At 32.8% G+C, this 26,959-nt stretch overlaps 1 protein-coding gene across 4 annotated transcripts; it reads right to left on the reverse strand.

Annotated features, from left to right (window-relative positions):
- Window positions 1–1,624: 1,624 nt before the first annotated feature.
- LOC121980768 (ubiquitin-conjugating enzyme E2-23 kDa-like) lies at window positions 1,625–25,427 on the reverse strand. 4 transcript variants are annotated; one of them, XM_042532970.1, is made up of 7 exons: window positions 25,314–25,426; window positions 2,988–3,107; window positions 2,828–2,907; window positions 2,456–2,570; window positions 2,322–2,374; window positions 2,122–2,250; window positions 1,625–1,883 (listed from the first exon to the last, which is right to left on the reverse strand). In XM_042532970.1, the coding sequence occupies exons 1-7, from the start codon at window positions 25,415–25,417 to the stop codon at window positions 1,753–1,755; spliced, it is 732 nt and encodes a 243-aa protein (XP_042388904.1). In that variant the 5' UTR covers window positions 25,418–25,426; the 3' UTR covers window positions 1,625–1,752. The 4 variants fall into 4 exon arrangements, with proteins under 4 accessions (XP_042388904.1, XP_042388906.1, XP_042388903.1 ...); XM_042532972.1 differs by lacking the exon at window positions 25,314–25,426 and having other exon boundaries at window positions 2,456–2,574; window positions 2,988–3,040; XM_042532969.1 differs by lacking the exons at window positions 1,625–1,883; window positions 2,122–2,250; window positions 2,322–2,374; ... (1 more) ...; window positions 2,828–2,907; window positions 2,988–3,107 and adding exons at window positions 23,648–24,091; window positions 24,330–24,458; window positions 24,530–24,582; window positions 24,664–24,778; window positions 25,036–25,115 and having other exon boundaries at window positions 25,194–25,427.
- Window positions 25,428–26,959: the final 1,532 nt, after the last annotated feature.

A 26,959-nucleotide genomic window follows, 5' to 3' on the forward strand; every position in this document is an offset into this window, starting at 1 on the left:
AAGGTCCTTTAGCCTGTTGCACTGGTGGTTCAAACTGCTGGTTCAACCGTTTTTTTATTTATTTTTTTTATTTTTTATAGATATCAAAAAAATTGTTGATCTCAAAGTATCCCAACCAACTAGACTATAACTATTAATTTTTTAATATGTTAGTTTATTGTTTAATAACTAATTAGTAGTTTTCTTTTATTATATTATTTTTTTAATTTTTATTATATTGTTATTTTTAATAATTAAAAGAAGAGTAAAGGAGATGATTATTCAATTTGTTAGTTAATTTATAATCGTTTGACAATAAATAATTTTATGTGTTAGTTAATTTTTTAATAATTAATTAATAGTTTTCTTGGTATATGATTATTTTTAATAATCATGATGATAAACGATTCTATAAATTTATAATTTTAATTTTTTTTAATATAATAAACTTAAATTGTGATGAATCATGAATCGTGAATCGTAATCGTCTTAGACAACTAAGGTTAAGGATCGACCTACCAGAAATCATCGAATCGATAATTCCTAATCGTGATAGGGATTAATGGTAGGCAATGAGATTTGTGGTGTTGATATTCAGATGCGATAGGTGAGAATTAGGTTTTCTCGATCTTGATGAATGAAAAATGGATTTGGGGGTCAACAAGTATAGGGCATCTTCAATCGTTAAAGCTCTAAATGAGCTTTTAAAAATTCATTGAAACATCGACAATGATGGTTAACTGGATTCTAACCTTAAGGACACTGCCCTCACCCTTCAAGGGGTGGGAGGGGCCCACCCGGAGGAGTCAGTGGGGCCCATCTCCTGTGAGGGGTGAGGGTAGTGTCCTTAACGGTAGGGTCGAATTAATCCCCAATGATTAAAGTTCTAAGTGAATTTTTTTATGATCTAATTCATAATATGTAGTTACATAACTCTATGTATATTACATCAATTTCGATACAAACGAATAACTTTGAGTTTTCACTACTACACTTAAACTATAAATCTCAAACTTCACCTCTACAATGGTTCAAATTTTTTTTCCAACATTTTTAATTTTAAAAATCTCTCGCAAACCTACATTAGAAATGCTTTGAGATTTATTTTAAGACTGGAGGCACGGTGGAATCATTCAAATTTTTTTCCCAACTTTTTTAATTTTAGAAATCTCTCACAAACCTACATTAAAGATGCCCTAAGATTTATTTTAGGACTGGAGGCACGGTGGAATGATAGAAAGGAAACGACGAGGTCAACCCTAAAGTTCCCGTTCATTCACAACTTTCATAACTCCAAAAATATACATCATATTTTTTATTATATCCTTCTCTTCTTTCAACATTAAAAATTTAAAAAATCACGATTCTCTATTTATACTATCGAATTCAATGGCTTCGCTAAAATTTATCATAAACTCAATATTAAGGTATGCTATACCAACAAAGAAAGACAACAAGAGATTGAAACAATTTCTCAAACATTCTGATTTTCCACCAGAAAGCCATTACTATTCCTAATTGTTAGTTACCTGACACCATGACAAAGCACAAATTTGCTCCATACTCGAGGAACACTCACCTTATAAGAGTCACTATTTCCCAATTCATCTCGATTCTTGGCCTAATTTGCATGGTTCTGATCAGAAGTCATTTCAAAGAATCCCCATATATATATAATTTCATTGTTGAGTATTTTTATTTACAATGTGGCATATGAAATGATCTGATTTCTTTTCGCCCTGCAACAATGTGCAGGGACAGTGAACCCTATTATCAAGGGTCGGGTTTTCCTAACATTTGTTCATCACTAGAATCATATTCATTTTCAATCATTTCTTCGTCGCTTGATTGGTCTTCTGGAGAATTACCGACGTCCTCGGGCTTTGCGAATAGCCGGCAGTATTCTGACAACGAAGGAAAACAGGACAATAAGTGACTAATCAGTGGTAAGCAAAAAATTTCTACAATAATTTAGGGAGCTCAAGTAATCTCATAATGATGCATCATCTTCAAGGATACAAAGAATCAAATTCACATTGTTAATTGTTCATGTGCTATAGAATCATTGAAAATTCAGATGAAAGTCAAATCTCCAAACAAGAACTTGAACTTGAGAGTCTTACAGGTGAAGAATAAAATTACCTTTCACTTTTTGTTCATAAGCTGATTGATCATGCAACATTAGCGCAGCAGCCTCCCCATTCAATGGATCTGAAGGATTCGGATATAGAAGGAGTTGCGGAAGAAACACTTCGAATACATTGACAAGATCTGAGAAAGAAGCAACAAGATAAGTGGAGTATTTCATTGCAACAACAAACAAGATAAGTCAAGCACAATACCAAACATGGGACTCCAAGTTTGATTGATAACATCCAAACAAATCGAACCAGACCTGAGATATTGGATCAACAAATGAAGTGTTTAATGCAACAGAAATCCATCGGCAAAAAGGAGTCCTGAATTAAGGATTTACATCTCATCGACGTTAGGATGATACATCTTATTAACAAAGCCAATTGAGGGAGACTTGTAAGGATAAGCATCTGGTAGTTCCACCCTTACTCTCCACACGCCTCCTTGATAAAGGCCTGCCTTATCAAAAGTTCAAACAGAAAACCATCTTATCTTGATAGAAATCACAAAATTCAGAACTTATTTACTCGCAACTCATGATCGATGTCAAAAATCTTAAAATCAATTTGTCTAAACAAATAAGAACATTAGCTAAATGAACACTAAATGCCTGAAAGGGGTCGTCATGAAGACTTCAATCCTCTGTACAAACAACATCATGGAACAAGAAAGCAGAGAAGATCCGAAAACTTATCAATGGGAGAAGACGTACTCTCTTTGGGACCATGGAAGTCCACGAAGAACACTTGCATCTTGTCATTCGGCATCTCCACCTTATAGTCGCCCATCATCCTGCATACGCAACAAGGGGGCGGATCGATACAAAAAAAAAGGGGGGGAAATGAGATTTTTTGGTCAAAGTAGCGATCTACAGTTTCATGAGGTCCATCTCGCGGCGCTTGCTCGGAGACGACATCACGATCCCGCGCCCTTGATCGACTCCGATGGTGTCGAGGCGGACGGCGCTGTTAAAAATTCTCTCTTTCTTTATCCTACTCCGCCGCAGGGAAAGAGCAAGGAAAAAGGAAGAAGGGCTTTAAAAACCAAAAGGCGGTGGCGCCCGAAGCTTTATCCATTTCTCTGGAATCTCTTTTCTTCTATTGGCCCCTTACTTTTGAGTAATTAAATTTTCCCACCTTAAAATACCCTTTCTAAATCAGGATAAAAATATATCTTTATAATATTCTCCCCCTTTTTTATTCTTCTTTGACATTTCAGTCCAAATAAATTGGATTAAAATAAAAAAAGACATTTTTTAAAAAAACATCAAAGAGTATTTTTTTCATTAATTATCCGAAAAAAAAAACAAGCATCTCACCTCATTTTTAATACTCAAATTATCTCTCTTTAATAAAACCACTAATGCACGTATTATATATAATTTTCTTAGTAATTCAGTATATAATGTGCACTGTAGATAATTATTTTTTTGGATTGTGCCTCAGGGAGCTACTCATGCACGTATTATAATAACTATGAATAATTATTCTAATATGTTATTGATAATTTGAGTTGAATAAGATTTCAAAAGCTACTATACTCACAAATAATGAAGCATCAACATGAAATTTGACCTAATCCATTACTAATCTATGTTAGGTATCTTTACTTAGCTTGGCCATTCTGAATTCCTCTAGTTATCGATTGAAATGTATGTTTTACAGCTAATTCATCATAGAATGATGAAAAGTGGAGCTATATTTAATTTGGAAATTAGTTAGTTTCATATGATCCACTTGCATAAGTATTGTCCAAAAAATATATTAATAAAAAATGAAAAGATAAATAAAGGATGCAATTTGATAAATTACCAAAATATCTTCTCCAACTATCCATGAAGAAATCAGATCCTATCCTGAGATTTCCGTATCCCCGTGTTCCTTTATCGATCGAATGGTCATGACAGCCTCCTTTGTTTTTATTTTTTAAAAATTAAAATAAAAAAAAATATTTTGATTAATAAAAAAAGCATGAACGACTCCCTAAATAAGGAGTCGCTCTCCATCTGAAGGAGCTCCTCTCTCTTACCCATAGCATCCCCGGGGCCATGGTACCGTAATAGGACATCCAAATTGTCTCTCAGATACCCGGGATTCGAACCCCAGCTACAGCGTATTTGCAGAAATTTTTCTTCAAATGGAAGGGCGTAATCAAAGGATGTTGGGCTTCTGAGCTGGTCGTCGCGTGCGCTTCCCGATTTACCCTGGTGATCGGTAGAAAATTTCCGTGAGACCGGACCGATCACCCTAGAATGAGACTAACTGGGATTATTATTTTTCTCTCTTACCCATAGCACATCATTGATGGAAGTTCCTAACTGATGCTCTAAGAATATTGAATGTTTGGTTTATATTTTTCATATTAGTTTTTTTAAAAAAAAATAAAAAATAAATATAATTTATATTTTCTAGGCGCATTTTATAAAAGAAATATTTTCTAAGAAAACAAAAAATTCGTTAAAAATATTTTCTAAAAATTAAAAAAAATGATTTTTTTTAAAAAAATAAAAACAAAATACAAACAAACCAAACAAATTTTTTTAATCAGGAAATGGCTCCTAATTCATTTATTTTTTTTCTTATAATTAAAAATTAAAATTTAATTTTTTATTTAAAGAATAATAAAAGCCTTCCAAAGATTTTATTAAAAATTATGTATTTATAAAACTTTAATTATATATAATGGATAATATAACTGAGAATTGAAATATATATATATATATATATATATATATAATATGGAATCCATTAAAAAAAATTAATACTAAAAAAATGAATAAATTTTTTTATTTTTGAAATGGAACTGATATGACATTAAGAAAATTGTGAGAGCTCCCATTATCATGGAGGCTCTAAGAGCATCTCCAATGATTTGAAGATTTTTGGGATTTTTATGTGACCCCCACAAAAGGATGAAATAGTTTAAGACCTTCGATTAAAGGGAAAAACCTCCCTCTAGCATGGAGGGAGCTTTTTCCCCTGCTGTCAACTCAGGAGATTTCCCTCTACTATGAAGGGAGTTTTTCCCTTGCTGTCAGCTCAGGAGATCTAAAACAACTCTCACTATGGATGTTCTTAATATTCTATGATATGTATTAAAGAGAAAATATAGGAGCTAGCCAAAAAAAAGTTAATATTCTGTGACACGTATTAAAGAGAAAACATAGAAACTAGCTAAAAAAAAAAAGTTCAATTGTGTATACCCTAAGTAGCTTCTTACCAATAAATCAATTATAAGGCAATACAATAAATGAGAAAAGGACTAATGTTGTCGAAAGTGCTAGGCACTAGTCAGATGTCCGACTGGCACTTAGCACGCTCTAGTATTTTTAAATTATTTATACATATATTTTTAATTTCAGTATTAATAATATTAATATTATTTATAATTATAAATAATTTGAAAATATTTTTTAGTATTTCAATACTAATATTTACGTTTTTTGGACGGTTGAGAATTATGCTACTAAATGATCCAAAACAGTATCATTTTGGACTATAAGTATTTTAAAAAAACCAAAGTGAACCAAAACGAAATCATTTTGGACAAAAATTAGAAAAAATAAAAACCGCCGGTTCATTTAGGCAGCGCCTAAAGTGAAAAGGTAACTTATTCGACGCTTAGGATCGTACATAAATAGTGGCACCTACTTTAACCAATTAGAGGATTTTCAATTCGGTTAAAAACCACCTAGCGCCTAGGCAGCCGCCTAAACCGAAATCTACAACCATAAAAAGGGCAAGGGACCAAAAGAAGATTACCATGGATATAAATGAATATGATGAATTTCTAATATCAAAGAATTTAATAACTACTTGAAAATCTAAAGAGAACCAATCAAAACAATTCAAATCCTTCAAAAGAAATATTACTAAATGGATTCACACATATAGGATGAGAGACACTCAATGCTCAAACAAGATTTAGGCAGAACAAAGTAAACATTCCACAACAGTAATGATCGGTGGAAGTGATTAGCAAAGGAGAGAATAATGCAATAAGAGTGGACGTTGCAATTTAGTAGTAGGGTATCATTTCATCTTTGCCTCGGTAAAGAGAACGTGTTGATTCACTCGTGGATCATACTTGCGGAACTCGAGCTTTTCTGTCATCTTTCGGGGATTCTTTCGCTTCACGTAGAAAAAACCGGTGCCAGCAGCGGAGACCAACCGTATGAATATTGATCCACCCTTTGCTTTACCCATCTATTCAAAATATAAGATGACAAAGCACAAAGTCAGAAATAGCTTAGAATCTCAGTTCGTAGCTAAGAAAGGAACAGATGACTTTGGTTTGCATTACAAAATTATCTACTTGGTGAGCAAGCTACCAATGCCCAGGGCCTAAAAGCATGGCCATATCAGAAAAAAAGAAATTGAAATAATTCTTAAGTTCTCAAGTTTTTGACATTTAAGCATTAACCAGCATTAGTAATAAGCAGCTTTAAGCACGTAAGCAGTTGTTGTGTAACGTCATACAGATGATTACAAAGCAGTCCTGTTATTAAAAGACAATGTAATGAATCAATGTCAGACGTGTAATTTACTTCCAGCCAGAACCATTAATTCAGTAACATTTTATTTCCTCTCAGTTTGAATTTCAACATTTGGAATCAAAGTTCATCTTGGAAATTCTCATGGCCAACTAAGATCTACATACTTCACATAAAAAATCACACTCCAAACTGAAAAGATTATGGCTACAGGTGGAAGCTACAATTGTTAATCTACTTTCTGGACCATGACCACATTGAAGCTTAAGATGTAAAAAAACAAGATAGGCAAACTTCATATTCCTCCATTGAATCTGGAACAAATGATGATATAGCATAGTGAAAAAAAAAAACTTGAAAACTCTGATCAAATAAGATCTAATGGATTTTAGCTCTCAACTACATCTTGGTTATTTATTTATTCATTTATATATAATAAAAAAAAATCTTTATACCATACCACTACTACCTTGACTATATACTACAATGCTTATTTGGAATAAGATCCATGTAACAGACTCAAATAGTTGGGACAAACATAGCTTGAAGATCATGATTATTGCTCAGGTATACAACAAATATGTATGTAATAGAAATTCAACTAAAACATCATCTTGAATATTTAATGATAAAACTGTGATATATGAAACTTCTAAGGACCTTTGTAATTTGTACAGAATTTTAATTCATAGATCAAAGCATTATCAAAATGAACAATTCAGATGTATTATTATTCATTAAAAAACCAGAATCAAAATCAATCATAAGTCTCCTTGTGATTAATATAGCTTACAATAGGCGAATGAGGTAAAAAATAAATGATCATTCATAATGATAGTCAAAATTGAGATTTTACCACGATATATCCCTAGTCCAGCGAGGGACCACAAAACAGTACAACAAGCAGAAAAATGAACCTAAAATCTTAATAAGAAGAAACATCATCATCGAACTTTCGAAGTCCCAACTATTTGGTATTTGCTATAAGGATCTCATATTGAAAGACCTTCTGTGATACACATGGCCTCATGACCTGATCCCCATTGTTTACTAAATCACAGATATACAACATTCGACCACAGAAGATTACAGTGCAAATCACAACAACACAAAACTATTCATATAAATCACGGTCAAGATGCATGATGAATCACAAATTCTATCAGAACTGCAGTTGTTAGTCACAATCACAGCAAGATAATAACAGAAAGAGTTCTCATTCGAGCTCAATAGATCGCTATTGGAGGCTCTAGGAATATGAGAAGTCTCTATGTGGCTGTTAAGAACAACTAGTTATCTTGGCTTTTCATGCAACTGAGAGGCTAGAGGGAGAATAAAGGAACCTGGACATCAACAAGAGAGTATTGTGTCCCAAGAAGATGTTCATTAACACCATGAATTGAGGGAGAATTTGATACCATAGTGATGAGTGTATGCAAGTGAATTAGTAAAATGTGTTATTCAAGTTCTACGGTGGCACTCTCAACCTCAAACAGATCATTAACTGCACAAGAATGATCCGAAATCTTAGAAAAAACCTGAGGCGCTTCATGACAATGATGTCAAGAATCATGCAGTGAGGGAGATGAAGGAAATGCAGATAGTCAATAATGTCTATGGAGGAAGATGCCAATAGGATTCAAATGCTTCCTGCCAATGTTTAAAAGCTAGATTGATCATCAAACTATGCCACTGCCTAATCATGAATATAAATAGTAACAGTGTGGTGAGGTTAGTTGCTCTTACACTACGGATTGCAGTTCCAATGAAAACTATTATCCTGTTGAAAGAGAGATCCAACTTATTAAAACTAAGTCAGTGTGTGAGCATGATTGCAGTCCATTTCATATAACAATCAAATACTGATGATACACAACTTAAGCAATCTATCATAGAAAAAACAAGAAATATGATAGACATAGCAGCATCTCTACAGGGGTTATTAAAATAGTACAAATTATGGATTATAGAAAAATAGCATTTAGGTAGCAGCAGTGAAGGAAGAATATTTATGCTCTCATGAATGGAGGGCGAAAAAGAGCTAAACACAGATGATGGTTTGAACAAAATTATGCAAGGTGGAAAAATCGGCTGCAGGAAGCTCAAAGATGAACACATCGCATAAAGGCAGAAACCAAATAGGAAAATAACAACAGAGAAAAAGAATTCAGTTCATGTAACTACTAAATCCCGCTCAGAATAATTTTGATCTTCTCTTTGAATATATTTGCTAAATCGATTTGGACTCGAAAACTGGTTTCGCGGCCGACTCGCGAGAGACCACGTCTCTTCCTGGCAGGGCAGCGGCCGCTTCGCGAGCAGCCGCGTCGTTGCCTGGCGGCCGGTGGGGCAGTGGTTGCTTCGCGAGCGGCTGCGTCTCTTCCTGGCAGCAACGACCGCTCGGGAGGCTGCTTCGCTGGGCAGCGCGAGCGACCGCGTCTCCATCTTCTTTGTTGAGCAGGGAAAAAAGTTTAGGGTTTACCTTTGAGCTTCCTTGCTTGCTAGTTGTTGCGACTACCTCCGGCAGGAGTGGAGTGGGCGATCTGGATCAAGACTACGAAACTGAGAGGCGAGAGGAGAGGATTCGTAGGCTTCCACCACTCGTCGGCGACTACCTCCGGCAGGAATGGAGTGGGACTGGATATAGGAGGCGGCGATGACTGCAAAGGGCAAAAGGAAGTGCGAGGAACATAAACCCTTTACATTTCTTGTGGGTATGGCTCCATTGAATCGAACCGGGTTTGATTGTTTTTTCTTTCAATATTATAAACCGTCATAATTTATCCTTTTTGTCCAATTATCATTTAATATAAAAAATATATACAAATTTATTATAGAGTATATTTAAAATTAAAAAAAATCATTTGCAAAAAAATTTAAATATTATGATACATTTAAAATAAAATATAAAAATTCATGATAAATAAACAAAACAAATTCTTTATAATTCAAAAAATAATTTGTAACCGTTCTTTTTTTAATCCAGGTATTTAGACCTTTTAAGTTCGACTAATCCTATGTGTGTGCGACATATCCTAATTTATCCATCGGATAAATTCGAAGCCATAGCGACTTCTGACTTGGCAACCCAACAGTCTTAGTAGTTCGAGCACGATGAATTTAATACTATCCTATCTGAGAATAAAACCCTAGGTACATAAACATACTGTCTTATCTTTTATTGTTGTATTTTGGCCAAGGGAGATTTGCCACCGTGTGGTAAAAAAGAGCTAAATGAAAATCCATATTATATGTTTAAACAACCCAATATATATGAAACTGTCATTCATATAAAGTCTCAAATAAAGGTCACATTATATTGAATTAATTAAATATAATCTTAGATTGCATTATAAAAAATTATTTTCACGATTCAAACTTATCACCACCTCGTCACATGACAAATTTATGATTGTATCGAAGCTTTCATTTAAATACATGTCATAAAAAAAGACCATGTGAAAAATAACTAATAAAATCATTATAGCCATTAAATTATATTTAGCATAATCATTCTTAATCAATTTTTTTAATCAATATATCTCATTATTTTAACCGTTGAATTTTGAAGGTAATCAGTTTATCCCACAATAGTTTTTCATTGGCGATCAAGATAAATCGAGAAGCACTCATGGAGTCCCATCTAAATAGTCATCATTTAAAACTTATTCTTTTATTTCACTTGTTTAAAACTTATACTTTAATACTTCAAAATAATAATAATCAACTTCTCTTGGGCAGAGGCGTAGTACCATCTTATGCGCGTTCCCTAATAGGTTGGGGTAGCGAGCCACCAATCCTAAAAGAGCAGACCTTGGTCTACCAGGGCCAAGACCTTGGAATTGGACACCTAGATTTGTTTAACGACAACCTTGGAAGTCGGGTACTAGCCTCTTCAAAGTAAAATATCTGATTATCTTAATTATTTCTTCTTTAAATGCCTTGGCATTTTAACAAGCACCTTGTGTGCCAAAAATCCCTAAAGTCTTGACTTTTGGATCTACTTAAGGTCTTGACCTATTTCTTTCTTTTTTTTATCTTTCTTATACTTGTTCAAGTAAAATACTTGTTCTTGTTAATACTTCTAATAAAAGATTGCTTCTTACAAAACTGAAATGTGAGTGCTTAAACAACCTAGAATTGAATGCTTAAACAAACTGAAATTGAATACTTAAACAAACTAAATCTGCTGTGCTTGAGAAGTTCCAAAACTGCAGTTTAAATAAAATAAATCTGCATACTATACTAATTAAAATTCTGCATACTATGCTAGTAAAAATTTGCACACTAATGCTTAATAAAATCTGCACTCTAATACTTAATAAAATATGCACACTAATGCTTAATAAAATCTGCACACTAAAATTCTGCATATTAAGCTAACACAATTCTGCATACTAACTTAATTAAATTCTGCACTATAAACTATAAAGGAAACTGCACTATAAGCTCTCAAAATCTGCACTATATTAAATTACATGCTTTAAGAAATAAAACTAAAACTATTTGTTCATATCCAAATCTAACAAATTCTGAATTAAGTTTCATGGAAGCAAGTATCAAAAGAACAAGCCGAAACCTCTACAATTCCTCCTGTTCAGCCCTACTACAAGGCAATTAGCTCAAGCAAAAAGGAATGCCATCTACTAAAATAATGCTGTACAGAAAAAATCCGAAGCAAGGAAAACAAAGCACACTAGCTACTCTTAAATTCCAAGCCATCCTAATGCTGTACAGAAGGAAAAACCGAAAGCAAGAAAACAAGGAACACTTATTGCTCTTAAATTTCAAGCCATCCTAATGCTGTACAGAAGGAAAAACCAAAAGCACTTGCTACTCTTAACCTCTAACAACTCCTAATTCTGTAAACAAACACCAATTACAAAGTGCAGAGTTATAAACCAATTACAGAACCAACTCCCTGTCTAAACCAATTATCCTCTTTTTTTCTTTAGGGTTCACGGCAGCAAGCACCAGAAAGAAAACACTACTTCCTGTGATATGCTTCGAACAGAAAGCTCCCTTCTTTGAGGTACACGGCAGCCACATCAATTCAACCAGAAATAAACTAAACTACATGCCCAAATTAATTTAAATCCTCTTCTCAACTTCCTGATGAAAACCACGGCAGTAAACCTCATAATTCACAAATCTCTACCACCTAATCCGAAAGTCATCAAGAAGACCAAATCCCTAACAAATCACAAATTTTGTACAATTCATTCCGAAAACTCGAAGAAAACACAAAATCGGAATTCGGAACTACTCTACTGCAGGTGAGTAGCAACTTACCTTAGGTTTTTCTTGGACTTACAGCCGACGAGAATAATTCTAGGGTTTCCGGAGAAGTGCCTCCTCGACAACTCCTTTGCGTCCGCGTGTCCTCTTCGACGAGAGGGATTCGTAGATGTGAAGATCTCACAAAACAACCCCTTGGCCGGCCACCGGAAGAGGAGCCTTAACTCCTTGCTGTGGTTTCGCCCGAGCGGAAGAACGCCGTCGGGAGAGGAAGATAGGGATTAGGTTTTTCCCGAAATCACTTAAGTTCTCTCTTTTATTATACCTAGGGTTCTTGTTATCTACTACCATATAAATATTTTCCGCTCTTTTCATGATTAGCGTCGCCTGCTTGCACAGTTGGTCAGGAGGTTGCGCGTGAGATTTGTTTTGGCTGGAGTTCGTGGTTCGAATCTCAGCTTGGATATTTTTTAGAAATATTTTTTTTCTAATTTTCTAATATTTACCGTTTGGGATGAACAACAGAGTTCGTCCCAGATCTGGAACGAATTTTGGAGTTCGTCCCAGATCTCTATTTTTCTTAAAATTACAAAATTAAATAATAAAAATACAGATGCATGACCTAGACACCTCAGAATGATACGAAACTAGTTCCTATTCGTTCGTATCGATCTCCTGATCGCAATGATGGCCCCAAACATTTTTTCCACTCTATATTTTGGGGTTCATAAATTTTTTTTATCAACAATTAAAATAATAATTTTTACAAATTTAAACCCCCGAAAATATAAGCTAAAAAAATAATTTCGTGTCATCATTATGATCATAAGATCGATACGAATGCATAGAAATTTGTTCCGCGTCATTCTGAGCTCTATAGGTCTAGTTTTATTTTTGAAAGATTTTTTTTAATTTTCAAATATTTATAGTTTGGGACGAATTTTGGAGTTCGTCCCAGATCTCTATTTTCTTAAAAATTCAAAATAAATTCTTTCGAAAATAAAAACACTAGCCTAGAGAGCTCGGAATGACATGGAACAAATTTTCATGTGCTTGTATTGATCTCATGAACACATTAGTGGCCTCAAACATTTTTTCCTCTTAACAAAAATAGATCCGTAATTTTCTAATATCAAAATGACTTTACCTTATTCAAAACAACTCTTATTTTTACCAAGTCATAGGTTCTATCAATTTGATATTTTCAATTTAATTATCGCTAACTATATTGGGTTTTCGAGTTCACTAATGTGGTCATGAGATCAATACGAGCGCATAGAAATTTGTTCCGCGTAATTCTGAGTTCTATAGGTCAAGTTTTTATTTTTTAAAAGATTTTTTTTTTGAATTTTCATATATTTACAGTTTGGGACGAACTCCATAGTTCGTCCTAGATCTGGGACGAATTTTAGAGTTCGTCCCAAATATCTATTTTTCTTAAATTACAAAATTAAACAATAAAAATACAGATGCATGACCTAGACACCTCAGAATGACACAAAACTAGTTTCTATGCGTTCGTATTTATCTCCCGATCGCAATGATGGCCCCAAACATTTTTTCCACTCAATATTTTGGGGTTCATAAATTTTTTTATCAACAATTAAAATAATCATTTTCAAAAATTAAAAAACCAGAAAATATTAGCTAAAAAAATTATTCCGTGTCAGCATTATGATCAGAAGATCGATACGAATGCATAGAAATTTGTTCCACTTCATTCCGAGATCTATAGGTCTAGTTTTTATTTTTTAAAACATATTTTCAGAATTTTCTAATATTTACAGTTTGGGACGAACTACAAAGTTCGTCCCAGATCTGGGACGAATTTTGGAGTTCATCCCAGATCTCTAATTTTCTTAAATTACAAAATTAAACAATAAAAATATGGATGCATGACCTAGACACCTCAGAATGACACGAAACTAGTCCTATGCGTTCGTATCGATTTCCTGATCTCAATGATGGCCCCAAACTTTTTTTCCACTCTATATTTTGGGGTTCATAAATTTTTTTTATCAACAATTAAAATAATCATTTTCAAAAATTAAAAAACCCGAAAATATTAGCTAAAAAAATAATTTCGTTTCATCATTATGATCAGAAGATCGATATGAATGCATATAAATTTGTTCCGCGTAATTCCGAGCTCTATAGGTCTAGTTTTTATTTGTTGAAAGATTTTTTTTCCAATTTTCTAATATTTACACTTTGGGACGAACTCCAGAGTTTGTCCCAGATCTGGGACGAATTTTGGAGTTCGTCCCAGATCTCTATTTTTCTTAAATTACAAAATTTAACAATAAAAATACGGATGCATGACCAAGACACCGCAGAATGACACGAAACTAGTTCCTATGCGTTCGTATCGATCTCCCGATCACAATGATGGCCCCAAACATTTTTTCCACTATATATTTTGGGGTTCATAAATTTTTTTATCAACAATTAAAATAATAATTCTTACAAATTTAAACCCCCGAAAATATAAGCTAAAAAAATAATTTCGTGTCATCATTATGATCATAAGATCGATACGAATGCATAGAAATTTGTTTCGCGTCATTCCGAGCTCTATAGGTCTAGTTTTTATTTTTTGAAAGTTTTTTTATTTCAAATATTTATAGTTTGGGACGAACTCCAGAGTTCGTCCCAGATCTGGGACGAACTTTGGAGTTCGTCCCAGATCTCTATTTTCTTAAAAATTCAAAATAAATTTTTGAAAATAAAAAACTAGCCTAGAGAGTTCGGAATGACATGGAACAAATTTCCATTTGCTCATATTGATCTCATGAACACATTAGTGGCCTCAAACATTTTTTCCAATTAACAAAAATAGATCCGTAATTTTCTAATATCAAAATGACTTTACCTTATTCAAAACAACTCTTATTATTACCAACTCATAGGTTCTATCAATTTGATATTTTCAATTTAATTATCGCTAACTATATTGGGTTTTCGAGTTCACTAATGTGGTCATGAGATCAATACGAGGGCATAGAAATTTGTTCCGCGCCATTCTGAGTTCTAAAGGTCAAGTTTTTATTTTTTAAAAGATTTTTTTTGAATTTTCATATATTTACAGTTTGGGACGAAGTCCATAGTTCGTCCCAGATCTGGGACGAATTTTAGAGTTCGTCCCAAATTTCTATTTTTCTTAAATTATAAAATTAAACAATAAAAATACAGATGCATGACCTAGACACCTCAGAATGACACGAAACTAGTTCCTATGCATTCGTATCGATCTCCCGATCGCAATAATGGACCCAAACATTTTTTCCACTCTATATTTTGGGGTTCATAAATTTTTTTATCAACAATTAAAATAATCATTTTCAAAAATTAAAAACCCAAAAATATTAGCTAAAAAAATTATTTCGTGTCATCATTATGATCAGAAGATCGATACGAATGCATAGAAATTTGTTCCGCGTCATTCCGAGCTCTATAGGTCTAGTTTTTATTTTTAGAAATATTTTTTTTCTAATTTTCTAATATTTACCGTTTGGGACGAACAACAGAGTTCGTCCCAGATCTAGAACGAATTTTGGAGTTCGTCCCAGATCTCTATTTTTCTTAAATTACAAAATTAAATAATAAAAATGCAGATGCATGACCTAGACACCTCAGAATGACACGAAACTAGTTCCTATTCGTTCGTATCGATCTCCTGATCGCAATGATGGCCCCAAACATTTTTTCCACTCTATATTTTGGGGTTCATAAATTTTTTTATCAACAATTAAATAATAATTTTTACAAATTTAAACCCCCGAAAATATAAGCTAAAAATATAATTTCGTGTCATCATTATGATCATAAGATCGATACGAATGCATAGAAATTTGTTCCGCGTCATTCTGAGCTCTATAGGTCTAGTTTTATTTTTTGAAAGATTTTTTTTTAATTTTCAAATATTTATAGTTTGGGACGAATTTTGGAGTTCGTCCCAAATCTCTATTTTCTTAAAAATTCAAAATAAATTCTTTCGAAAATAAAAACACTAGCCTAGAGAGCTCGGAATGACATGGAACAAATTTTCATGTGCTTGTATTGATCTCATGAACACATTAGTGGCCTCAAACATTTTTTCCTCTTAACAAAAATAGATCCGTAATTTTCTAATATCAAAATGACTTTACCTTATTCAAAACAACTCTTATTTTTACCAAGTCATAGGTTCTATCAATTTGATATTTTCAATTTAATTATCGCTAACTATATTGGGTTTTCGAGTTCACTAATGTGGTCATGAGATCAATACGAGCGTCGAGCACATAGAAATTTGTTCCGCGTAATTCTGAGTTCTATAGGTCAAGTTTTTATTTTTTAAAAGATTTTTTTTTTGAATTTTCATATATTTACAGTTTGGGACGAACTCCATAGTTCTTCCTAGATCTGGGACGAATTTTAGAGTTCGTCCCAAATATCTATTTTTCTTAAATTACAAAATTAAACAATAAAAATACAGATGCATGACCTAGACACCTCAGAATGATACAAAACTAGTTCCTATGCGTTCGTATTGATCTCTCGATCGCAATGATGGCCCCAAACATTTTTTCCACTCAATATTTTGGTGTCCATAAATTTTTTTATCAACAATTAAAATAATCATTTTCAAAAATTAAAAAACCAGAAAATATTAGCTAAAAAAATTATTCCGTGTCCTCATTATGATCAGAAGATCGATACGAATGCATAGAAATTTGTTCCACTTCATTCCGAGATCTATAGGTCTAGTTTTTATTTTTTAAAACATATTTTCAGAATTTTCTAATATTTACAGTTTGGGACGAACTACAAAGTTCGTCCCAGATCTGGGACGAATTTTGGAGTTCATCCCAGATCTCTAATTTTCTTAAATTACAAAATTAAACAATAAAAATATGGATGCATGACCTAGACACCTCAGAATGACACGAAACTAGTCCTATGCGTTCGTATTGATCTCCTGATCTCAATGATGGCCCCAAACTTTTTTTCCACTCTATATTTTGGGGTTCATAAATTTTTTTTATCAACAATTAAAATAATCATTTTCAAAAATTAAAAAACCCGAAAATATTAGCTAAAAAAATAATTTCGTTTCATCATTATGATCAGAAGATCGATATGAATGCATATAAATTTGTTCCGCGTCATTCCGAGCTCTATAGGTCTAGTTTTTATTTGTTGAAAGATTTTTTTTCCAATTTTCTAATATTTACACTTTGGGACGAACTCCAGAGTTTGTCCCAGATCTGGGACGAATTTTGGAGTTCGTCCCAGATCTCTATTTTTCTTAAATTACAAAATTTAACAATAAAAATACGGATGCATGACCAAGACACCGCAGAATGACACGAAACTAGTTCCTATGCGTTCGTATCGATCTCCCGATCGCAATGATGGCCCCAAACATTTTTTCCACTATATATTTTGGGGTTCATAAATTTTTTTATCAACAATTAAAATAATAATTCTTACAAATTTAAAAACCCGAAAATATAAGCTAAATAAATAATTTCGTGTCATCATTATGATCATAAGATCGATACGAATGCATAGAAATTTGTTTCGCGTCATTCCGAGCTCTATAGGTCTAGTTTTTATTTTTTGAAAGTTTTTTTATTTCAAATATTTATAGTTTGGGACGAACTCCAAAGTTCGTCCTAGATCTGGGACGAACTTTGGAGTTCGTCCCAGATCTCTATTTTCTTAAAAATTCAAAATAAATTTTTTCGAAAATAAAAAACTAGCCTAGAGAGCTCGGAATGACATGGAACAAATTTCCATGTGCTCGTATTGATCTCATGAACACATTAGTGGCCTCAAACATTTTTTCCAATTAACAAAAATAGATCCGTAATTTTCTAATATCAAAATGACTTTACCTTATTCAAAACAACTCTTATTATTACCAGGTCATAGGTTCTATCAATTTGATATTTTCAATTTAATTATCGCTAACTATATTGGGTTTTCGAGTTCACTAATGTGGTCATGAGATCAATACGAGCGCATAGAAATTTGTTCCGCGCCATTCTGAGTTCTATAGGTCAATTTTTTATTTTTTAAAAGATTTTTTTTGAATTTTCATATATTTACAGTTTGGGACGAAGTCCATAGTTCGTCCCAGATCTGGGATGAATTTTAGAGTTCGTCCCAAATTTCTATTTTTCTTAAATTATAAAATTAAACAATAAAAATACAGATGCATGACCTAGACACCTCAGAATGACACGAGACTAGTTACTATGCATTCGTATCGATCTCCCGATCGCAATAATGGACCCAAACATTTTTTCCACTCTATATTTTGGGGTTCATAAATTTTTTTATCAACAATTAAAATAATCATTTTCAAAAATTAAAAACCCAAAAATATTAGCTAAAAAAATTATTTCGTGTCATCATTATGATCAGAAGATCGATACGAATGCATAGAAATTTGTTCCGCGTCATTCCGAGCTCTATAGGTCTTGTTTTTATTTTTAGAAATATTTTTTTTCTAATTTTCTAATATTTACCGTTTGGGACGAACAACAGAGTTCGTCCCAGATCTGGAACGAATTTTGGAGTTCGTCCCAGATCTCTATTTTTCTTAAATTACAAAATTAAATAATAAAAATGCAGATGCATGACCTAGACACCTCAGAATGACACGAAACTAGTTCCTATTCGTTCGTATCGATCTCCTGATCGCAATGATGGCCCCAAACATTTTTTCCACTCTATATTTTGGGGTTCATAAATTTTTTTATCAACAATTAAAATAATAATTTTTACAAATTTAAACCCCCGAAAATATAAGCTAAAAAAATAATTTCGTGTCATCATTATGATCATAAGATCGATACGAATGCATAGAAATTTGTTCCGCGTCATTCTGAGCTCTATAGGTCTAGTTTTATTTTTTGAAAGATTTTTTTTAAATTTTCAAATATTTATAGTTTGGGACGAATTTTGGAGTTCGTCCCAAATCTCTATTTTCTTAAAAATTCAAAATAAATTCTTTCGAAAATAAAAACACTAGCCTAGAGAGCTCGGAATGACATGGAACAAATTTTCATGTGCTTGTATTGATCTCATGAACACATTAGTGGCCTCAAACATTTTTTCCTCTTAACAAAAATAGATCCGTAATTTTCTAATATCAAAATGACTTTACCTTATTCAAAACAACTCTTATTTTTACCAAGTCATAGGTTCTATCAATTTGATATTTTCAATTTAATTATCGCTAACTATATTGGGTTTTCGAGTTCACTAATGTGGTCATGAGATCAATACGAGCGTCGAGCACATAGAAATTTGTTCCGCGTAATTCTGAGTTCTATAGGTCAAGTTTTTATTTTTTAAAAGATTTTTTTTTTGAATTTTCATATATTTACAGTTTGGGACGAACTCCATAGTTCTTCCTAGATCTGGGACGAATTTTAGAGTTCGTCCCAAATATCTATTTTTCTTAAATTACAAAATTAAACAATAAAAATACAGATGCATGACCTAGACACCTCAGAATGACACAAAACTAGTTCCTATGCGTTCGTATTGATCTCTCGATCGCAATGATGGCCCCAAACATTTTTTCCACTCAATATTTTGGTGTTCATAAATTTTTTTATCAACAATTAAAATAATCATTTTCAAAAATTAAAAAACCTGAAAATATTAGCTAAAAAAATTATTCCGTGTCATCATTATGATCAGAAGATCGATACGAATGCATAGAAATTTGTTCCACTTCATTCCGAGATCTATAGGTCTAGTTTTTATTTTTTAAAACATATTTTCAGAATTTTCTAATATTTACAGTTTGGGACGAACTACAAAGTTCGTCCCAGATCTGGGACGAATTTTGGAGTTCATCCCAGATCTCTAATTTTCTTAAATTACAAAATTAAACAATAAAAATATGGATGCATGACCTAGACACCTCAGAATGACACGAAACTAGTCCTATGCGTTCGTATCGATCTCCTGATCTCAATGATGGCCCCAAACATTTTTTCCACTCTATATTTTGGGGTTCATAAATTTTTTTTATCAACAATTAAAATAATCATTTTCAAAAATTAAAAAACCCGAAAATATTAGCTAAAAAAATAATTTCGTTTCATCATTATGATCAGAAGATCGATATGAATGCATATAAATTTGTTCCGCGTCATTCCGAGCTCTATAGGTCTAGTTTTTATTTGTTGAAAATTTTTTTTCCAATTTTCTAATATTTACACTTTGGGACGAACTCCAGAGTTTGTCCCAGATCTGGGACGAATTTTGGAGTTCGTCCCAGATCTCTATTTTTCTTAAATTACAAAATTTAACAATAAAAATACGGATGCATGACCAAGACACCGCAGAATGACACGAAACTAGTTCCTATGCGTTCGTATCGATCTCCCGATCGCAATGATGGCCCCAAACATTTTTTCCACTCTATATTTTGGGGTTCATAAATTTTTTTATCAACAATTAAAATAATAATTTTTACAAATTTAAAAACCTGAAAATATTACCTAAAAAAATAATTTCGTGTCATCATTATGATCATAAGATCGATACGAATGCATAGAAATTAGTTCCGTGTCATTCCGAGCACTATAGGTCTAGTTTTTATTTTTTGAAAGATTTTTTTTGAAATTTTCAAATATTTACAGTTTGGGACGAACTTCAGAGTTCATCCCAGATCTCTATTTTTTTCTTAAATTACAAAATTTAACAATAAAAATACGTATGCATGAACTAGACACCTCAGAATGACACAAAATTAGTTCCTATGCGTTCGTATAGATCTCCTGATCGCAATTATGGCCCCAAACATTTTTTCCACTCTATATTTTCGGGTTCATAAATTTTTTTATCAACAATTAAAATAATCATTTTCAAAAATTTAAAAACCCGAAAATATTAGGTAAAAAAATAATTTCGTTTCATCATAATGATCAGAAGATCGATACGAATGCAAAGAAATTTGTTCCGCGTCATTCCGAGCACTATAGGTCTAGTTTTTGTTTTTTGAAAGATTTTTTTGGAATTTTCAAATATTTACAGTTTGGGACGAACTACAGAGTTCGCCCCAGATCTGGGACGAATTTTGGAGTTCGTCCTAGATCTCTATTTTCTTAAATTACAAAATTAAACAATAAAAATACGGATGCATGACCTAGACACCTCAGAATGACACGAAACTAGTTCCTATGCGTTCGTATCGATCTCCTGATCGCAATGATGGCCCTAAACATTTTTTCCACTCAATATTTTGGGTTTCATAAATTTTTTTATCAACAATTAAAATAATCATTTTCAAAATTTAAAAGCCTCAAAATATTAGCTAAAAAAATTATTTCTTGTCATCATTATGATCATAAGATCGATACGAATGCATAGAAATTTGTTCCGCGTCTTTCCGAGCTCTATAGGTCTAGTTTTTAATTTTTGAATGATTTAATTATGAATTTTTAAATATTTAAACTTTGGGACGAACTCCAAAGTTCGTCACAGATCTAGGACGAACTTTCGAGTTCGTCCCAAATTTGGACTTTTTTTAAAATTACAGAATAAAGCCATAAAAATGCGGATGCATGACCTGAACACCTCAGAATGACACGAAACTAGTTCCTATGCGTTCGTATCGATCTCCTGATCGTAATGATGGGCCCAAACATTTTTTTTCACTCAATATTTGGAGGTTTTTAATTTTTTTTATTAGCAATTAAAATTTTCATTTCCAAAAATTCAAAAGCCTCAAAATATTAGCTAAAAAAATTATTTCATGTCATCATTATGATCAGAAGATCGATACGAATGCATAGAAATTTGTTCCGCGTCATTCCGAGCTCTATAGGTCTAGTTTTTAATATTTGAATGATTTTATTATGAAATTTTAAATATTTAAACTTTGGGACAAACTCCAAAGTTCGTCCCAAATTTTGATTTTTTAAAAAATTTATAATAAAGCCATAACAAATTTATAAGCGTCAGAAACTCAGCGTCAGGACGAGCTGTCGAGATGTCGGATCGGCTATTCCTCCTGCTAATTAGGAAGGTAATTCGCCCGGTCGGACGTCTACTGGGTGTTGACCACTTTGACCTCCTCCCAGGCAGGCCCCCCTACCTCCAAATCAAAAGATATAACTAATTATTTGTTTCCACTGCATAATTAGTTTGTGTTCTTTGTATGGATCCTGAAATACCAACACAAAAGGCTATCGATTTTGTGTTTCGATTATATGTTTCTATTGTGGTCTCTATAGTTAAACCTAAGGTTACTGTAAGAAGTTTAAATATTCAATTTCTTTGAAAGACTTTGTCTAGGAAGTGATGGATAATCTCATACCCAAGAAGGCCAAGTGTCTCGCCATGTTTAACATGGAAGTCAATCTTTCAAATAGATATTTAATCAACTTCTGTAATATCCTTTAACTTCTGAAGAATACATGGGTTGAACTTGGAGTAAAAATGTTAAGTTCCGTTTCCAATCCAAGTTTAACTTTTGAAGAACAACTTGGATTAAAATTGTTAAGCTTTGTTTGCGATCCAAGTTTAACTTCTGTAGAGTAAGTGGGCTGCTAGGAAAAGTTTTATTTTTGTACAAATTTTTGAAAAGGGAAACAAAATAGAATTCAAGTAGCACCTAACAAGTTTATTGTTTAATAACTAATTAATAGTTTTCTTTTATTATATTGTTATTTTTAATAATTAAAAGAAGAGTAAAGGAGATGATTATTCAATTTGTTAGTTAATTTATAATCGTTGGATAATAAATAATTTTATGTGTTAGTTAATTTTTAATAATTAATTAATAGTTTTCTTGGTATATGATTATTTTTAAGAAGGGGAGTCTTTGCGCATTGGTAAAGTTATTACCATGTGACCAAAAGGTGACGGGTTCGAATCTTGGAAACAGTCTCTTGCAAAAAGTAAGGTAAGACTGTGTACAATGGATCCTTCACCGGGACCCCGCATGGCGGGAGCTTCGTACACCGGGCTGTCCTTTTTTTTATGATGATAAACGATTCTATGAATTTATAATTTTAATTTTTTTTAATATAATAATCTTAAATCGTGACGAATCGTGAATTGTAATCGTCTTGGACGATTAAGGTTAAGGATCGACCTACAAAAATCATCGAACTAATAATTCCGAATCATGGTAGGGTTTAATGGTAGGCAATGAGATTTCTGGTGTTGATATTCAGATGCGATAGGTGAGAATTAGGTTTTCTCGATCGTGATGAATGAAACATGGATTTGGGGATCAACATGTATAAGGCATCTTCAATCATTAAAGCTCTAAATGAGCTTTTAAAAACTCATTGAAATATCCTCAATGATAATTAGTTGCATAGCTCTATGCATATTACTTGATACAAAAAAAAATATGTTTGAATTTTCACTATTGCTCTTAAACTATAAATCTCAAACTCATCTCTACAATGATTCAATTTTTTTTCAACCTTTTTAATATTAAAAATCTCTCACGAACCATTTTTTTTCAACCTTTTTAATTTTAGAAATCTCTCACAAACCTTCATTAGAGATGCCCTAAGATTTATTTTAGGACTGGAGGCACGGTGGAATGATAGAAAGGAAACGACGAGGTCAACCCTAAAGTTCCGGTTCATTCACAACTTTCATACCTCCAAAAATATATATCATTTTTTTATTATATCCTTATCTTCTTTCAACATTAAAAATTTAAAATTTCACGATTCTCTATTTATACTATCGAATTCAATGGCTTCGCTAAAATTTATCATAAACTCAATATTAAGGTATGCTATACCAACAAAGAAAGACAACAAGAGATTGAAACAATTTCTCAAACATTCTGATTTTCCACCAGAAAGCCATTACTATTCCTAATTGTTAGTTACCTGACACCATGACAAAGCACAAATTTGCTCCATACTTGAGGAACACTCACCTTATAAGAGTCACTATTTCCCAATTCATCTCGATTCTTGGCCTAATTTGCATGGTTCTGATCAGAAGTCATTTCAAAGAATCCCCATATATATATAATTTCATTGTTGAGTATTTTTATTTACAATGTGGCATATGAAATGATCTGATTTCTTTTCGCCCTGCAACAATGTGCAGGGAACTGTGAACCCTATTATCAAGGGTCGGGTTTTCCTAACATTTGTTCATCACTAGAATCATATTCATTTTCAATCATTTCTTCGTCGCTTGATTCGTCTTCTGGAGAATTACCGACGTCCTCGGGCTTTGCGAATAGCCGGCAGTATTCTGACAACGAAGGAAAACAGGACAATAAGTGACTAATCAGTGGTAAGCAAAAAATTTCTAAAATAATTTAGGGAGCTCAAGTAATCTCATAATGATGCATCATCTTCAAGGATACAAAGAATCAAATTCACATTGTTAATTGTTCATGTGCTATAGAATCATTGAAAATTCAGATGAAAGTCAAATCTCCAAACAAGAACTTGAACTTGAGAGTCTTACAGGTTAAGAATAAAATTACCTTTCACTTTTTGTTCATAAGCTGATTGATCATGCAACATTAGCGCAGCAGCCTCCCCATTCAATGGATCTGAAGGATTCGGATATAGAAGGAGTTGCGGAAGAAACACTTCGAATACATTGACAAGATCTGAGAAAGAAGCAACAAGATAAGTGGAGTATTTCATTGCAACAACAAACAAGATAAGTCAAGCACAATACCAAACATGGGACTCCAAGTTTGATTGATAACATCCAAACAAATCGAACCAGACCTGAGATATTGGATCAACAAATGAAGTGTTTAATGCAACAGAAATCCATCGGCAAAAAGGAGTCCTGAATTAAGGATTTACATCTCATCGACGTTAGGATGATACATCTTATTAACAAAGCCAATTGAGGGAGACTTGTAAGGATAAGCATCTGGTAGTTCCACCCTTACTCTCCACACGCCTCCTTGATAAAGGCCTGCCTTATCAAAAGTTCAAACAGAAAACCATCTTATCTTGATAGAAATCACAAAATTCAGAACTTATTTACTCGCAACTCATGATCGATGTCAAAAATCTTAAAATCAATTTGTCTAAACAAATAAGAACATTAGCTAAATGAACACTAAATGCCTGAAAGGGGTCATCATGAAGACTTCAATCCTCTGTACAAACAACATCATGGAACAAGAAAGCAGAGAAGATCCGAAAACTTATCAATGGGAGAAGACGTACTCTCTTTGGGACCATGGAAGTCCACGAAGAACACTTGCATCTTGTCATTCGGCATCTCCACCTTATAGTCGCCCATCATCCTGCATACGCAACAAGGGGGCGGATCGATACAAAAAAAGGGGGGGAAATGAGATTTTTAGGTCAAAGTAGCGATCTACAGTTTCATGAGGTCCATCTCGCGGCGCTTGCTCGGAGACGACATCACGATCCCGCGCCCTTGATCGACTCCGATGGTGTCGAGGCGGACGGCGCTGTTAAAAATTCTCTCTTTCTTTATCCTCCTCCTCCTCCTCCTCCGCAGGCAAATAGCAAGGAAGAAGGAAGAAGGAAGAAGGAAGGGCTTTAAAAACCAAAAGGTGGTGGTGCCCGAAGCTTTATCCATCTCTCTGGAATCTCTTTCCTTTCATTGGCCCCTTACTTTTGAGAAATTAAAATTTCCCACCTTGAAATACCCTTTTAAATCAGGATAAAAATACATCTTTATAATATTCTCCCCCTTTTTTATCCTTCTTTTACATTGCAGTCCAAATAAATTGGATTAAAATAAAAAAGACATTTTAAAAAAAAAAACATAAAAGAGTTTTTTTTTCATTAATTATCCGAAAAAAAACAAGCACCTCACCTCATTTTTAATACTCAAATTATCTCTCTTTAATAAAATCACTAATGTATATTTTTTTTTAGTAATGTGCACTGTAGATAATTATTTTTTGGATTGTGCCTCAGGGAGCAACTCATGCACGTATTATAATAACTATGAATAATTATTATAATATGTTATTGATAATTTGAGTTGAATAAGATTTCAAAAGCTACTATAATCACAAATAATTTGAATAAAAAATAAAATGGGTTGGAGGGTTTTTATGCTTAGACAAGTTTATTAAGTTTGCGTAAGTGAGAGGTACACTTCAAAGTTGGAAAATAATTAATAGAATCAATTGCTTGTTCAACCCATGTCAGTCCGCATCACTCACGTTGTTAATTTGAAATTTCACGTTTCTTTTGTGATTAATTTAAAACAACTGATGATAACTTTTTATAATAATTAATCAAATTATACATTTTTTATTTCTTTTTTTTTTTCAAAAAGACCCAACTCCTCCTCTCTCTCATCTTTATTTAATGAAGCATCAACATGAAATTTGACCTAATCCCTTACTAATCTATGTTAGGTATCTTTACTTAGCTTGGCCATTGTGAAATCCTCTAGTTATCGCTTGAAATGTATGTTTTACAGCTAATTCATCATAGAATGATGAAAAGTGGAGCTATATTTAATTTGGAAATTAGTTAGTTTCATATGATCCACTTGCATAAGTATTGTCCAAAAAATACATTAATAAAAAATGAAAAGATAAATAAAGGGTGCAATTTGATAAATTACCAAAACTAAATAAGATCTTCTCCAACGGTCCAAGAGTTCTCACGTCATCACCACATCAAAATTAAAATGCTCACTAATCTCTGCACTATAAAAAAAAAATTATGATTCCCCACTTTCTAGCAAGTCCTTAGTTTTTATTTTTCAAAAAATTAAAATAAAAAAAATATTTTGATTAAAAGAAAAACATGAAGGACTCCCTAAATAAGGAGCCGCTCTCCGTCCAAAAGCAAAAGAGCTTCCTCTCTCTTACCCATGCCATATCAGCAATGGAAGCTCATAACCAATGCCATAAGGATATCCAAGTGGAAATTCACTGGTATGGCGATCATTAGGAAGCTCCCTCCATATTTTCATATTATTTTTTATTTTATAAAAAAATAAAAAATACATTTAATTTATATTTTCTATATTCATTTTCTAAAAAACAGAGAGAATATTTTTTAAGAAAATGGAAAAAATGTAAAAATTATTTTCTAAAATTCTAAAAAATATGATTTTTTTTTAAAAAATAAAATACAAACAAACCAAACACTCTTT

The sequence above is a fragment of the Zingiber officinale genome, chromosome 5A, assembly GCF_018446385.1.
Source record: "Zingiber officinale cultivar Zhangliang chromosome 5A, Zo_v1.1, whole genome shotgun sequence".
NCBI classification, from domain to species: Eukaryota; Viridiplantae; Streptophyta; class Magnoliopsida; order Zingiberales; family Zingiberaceae; genus Zingiber; species Zingiber officinale.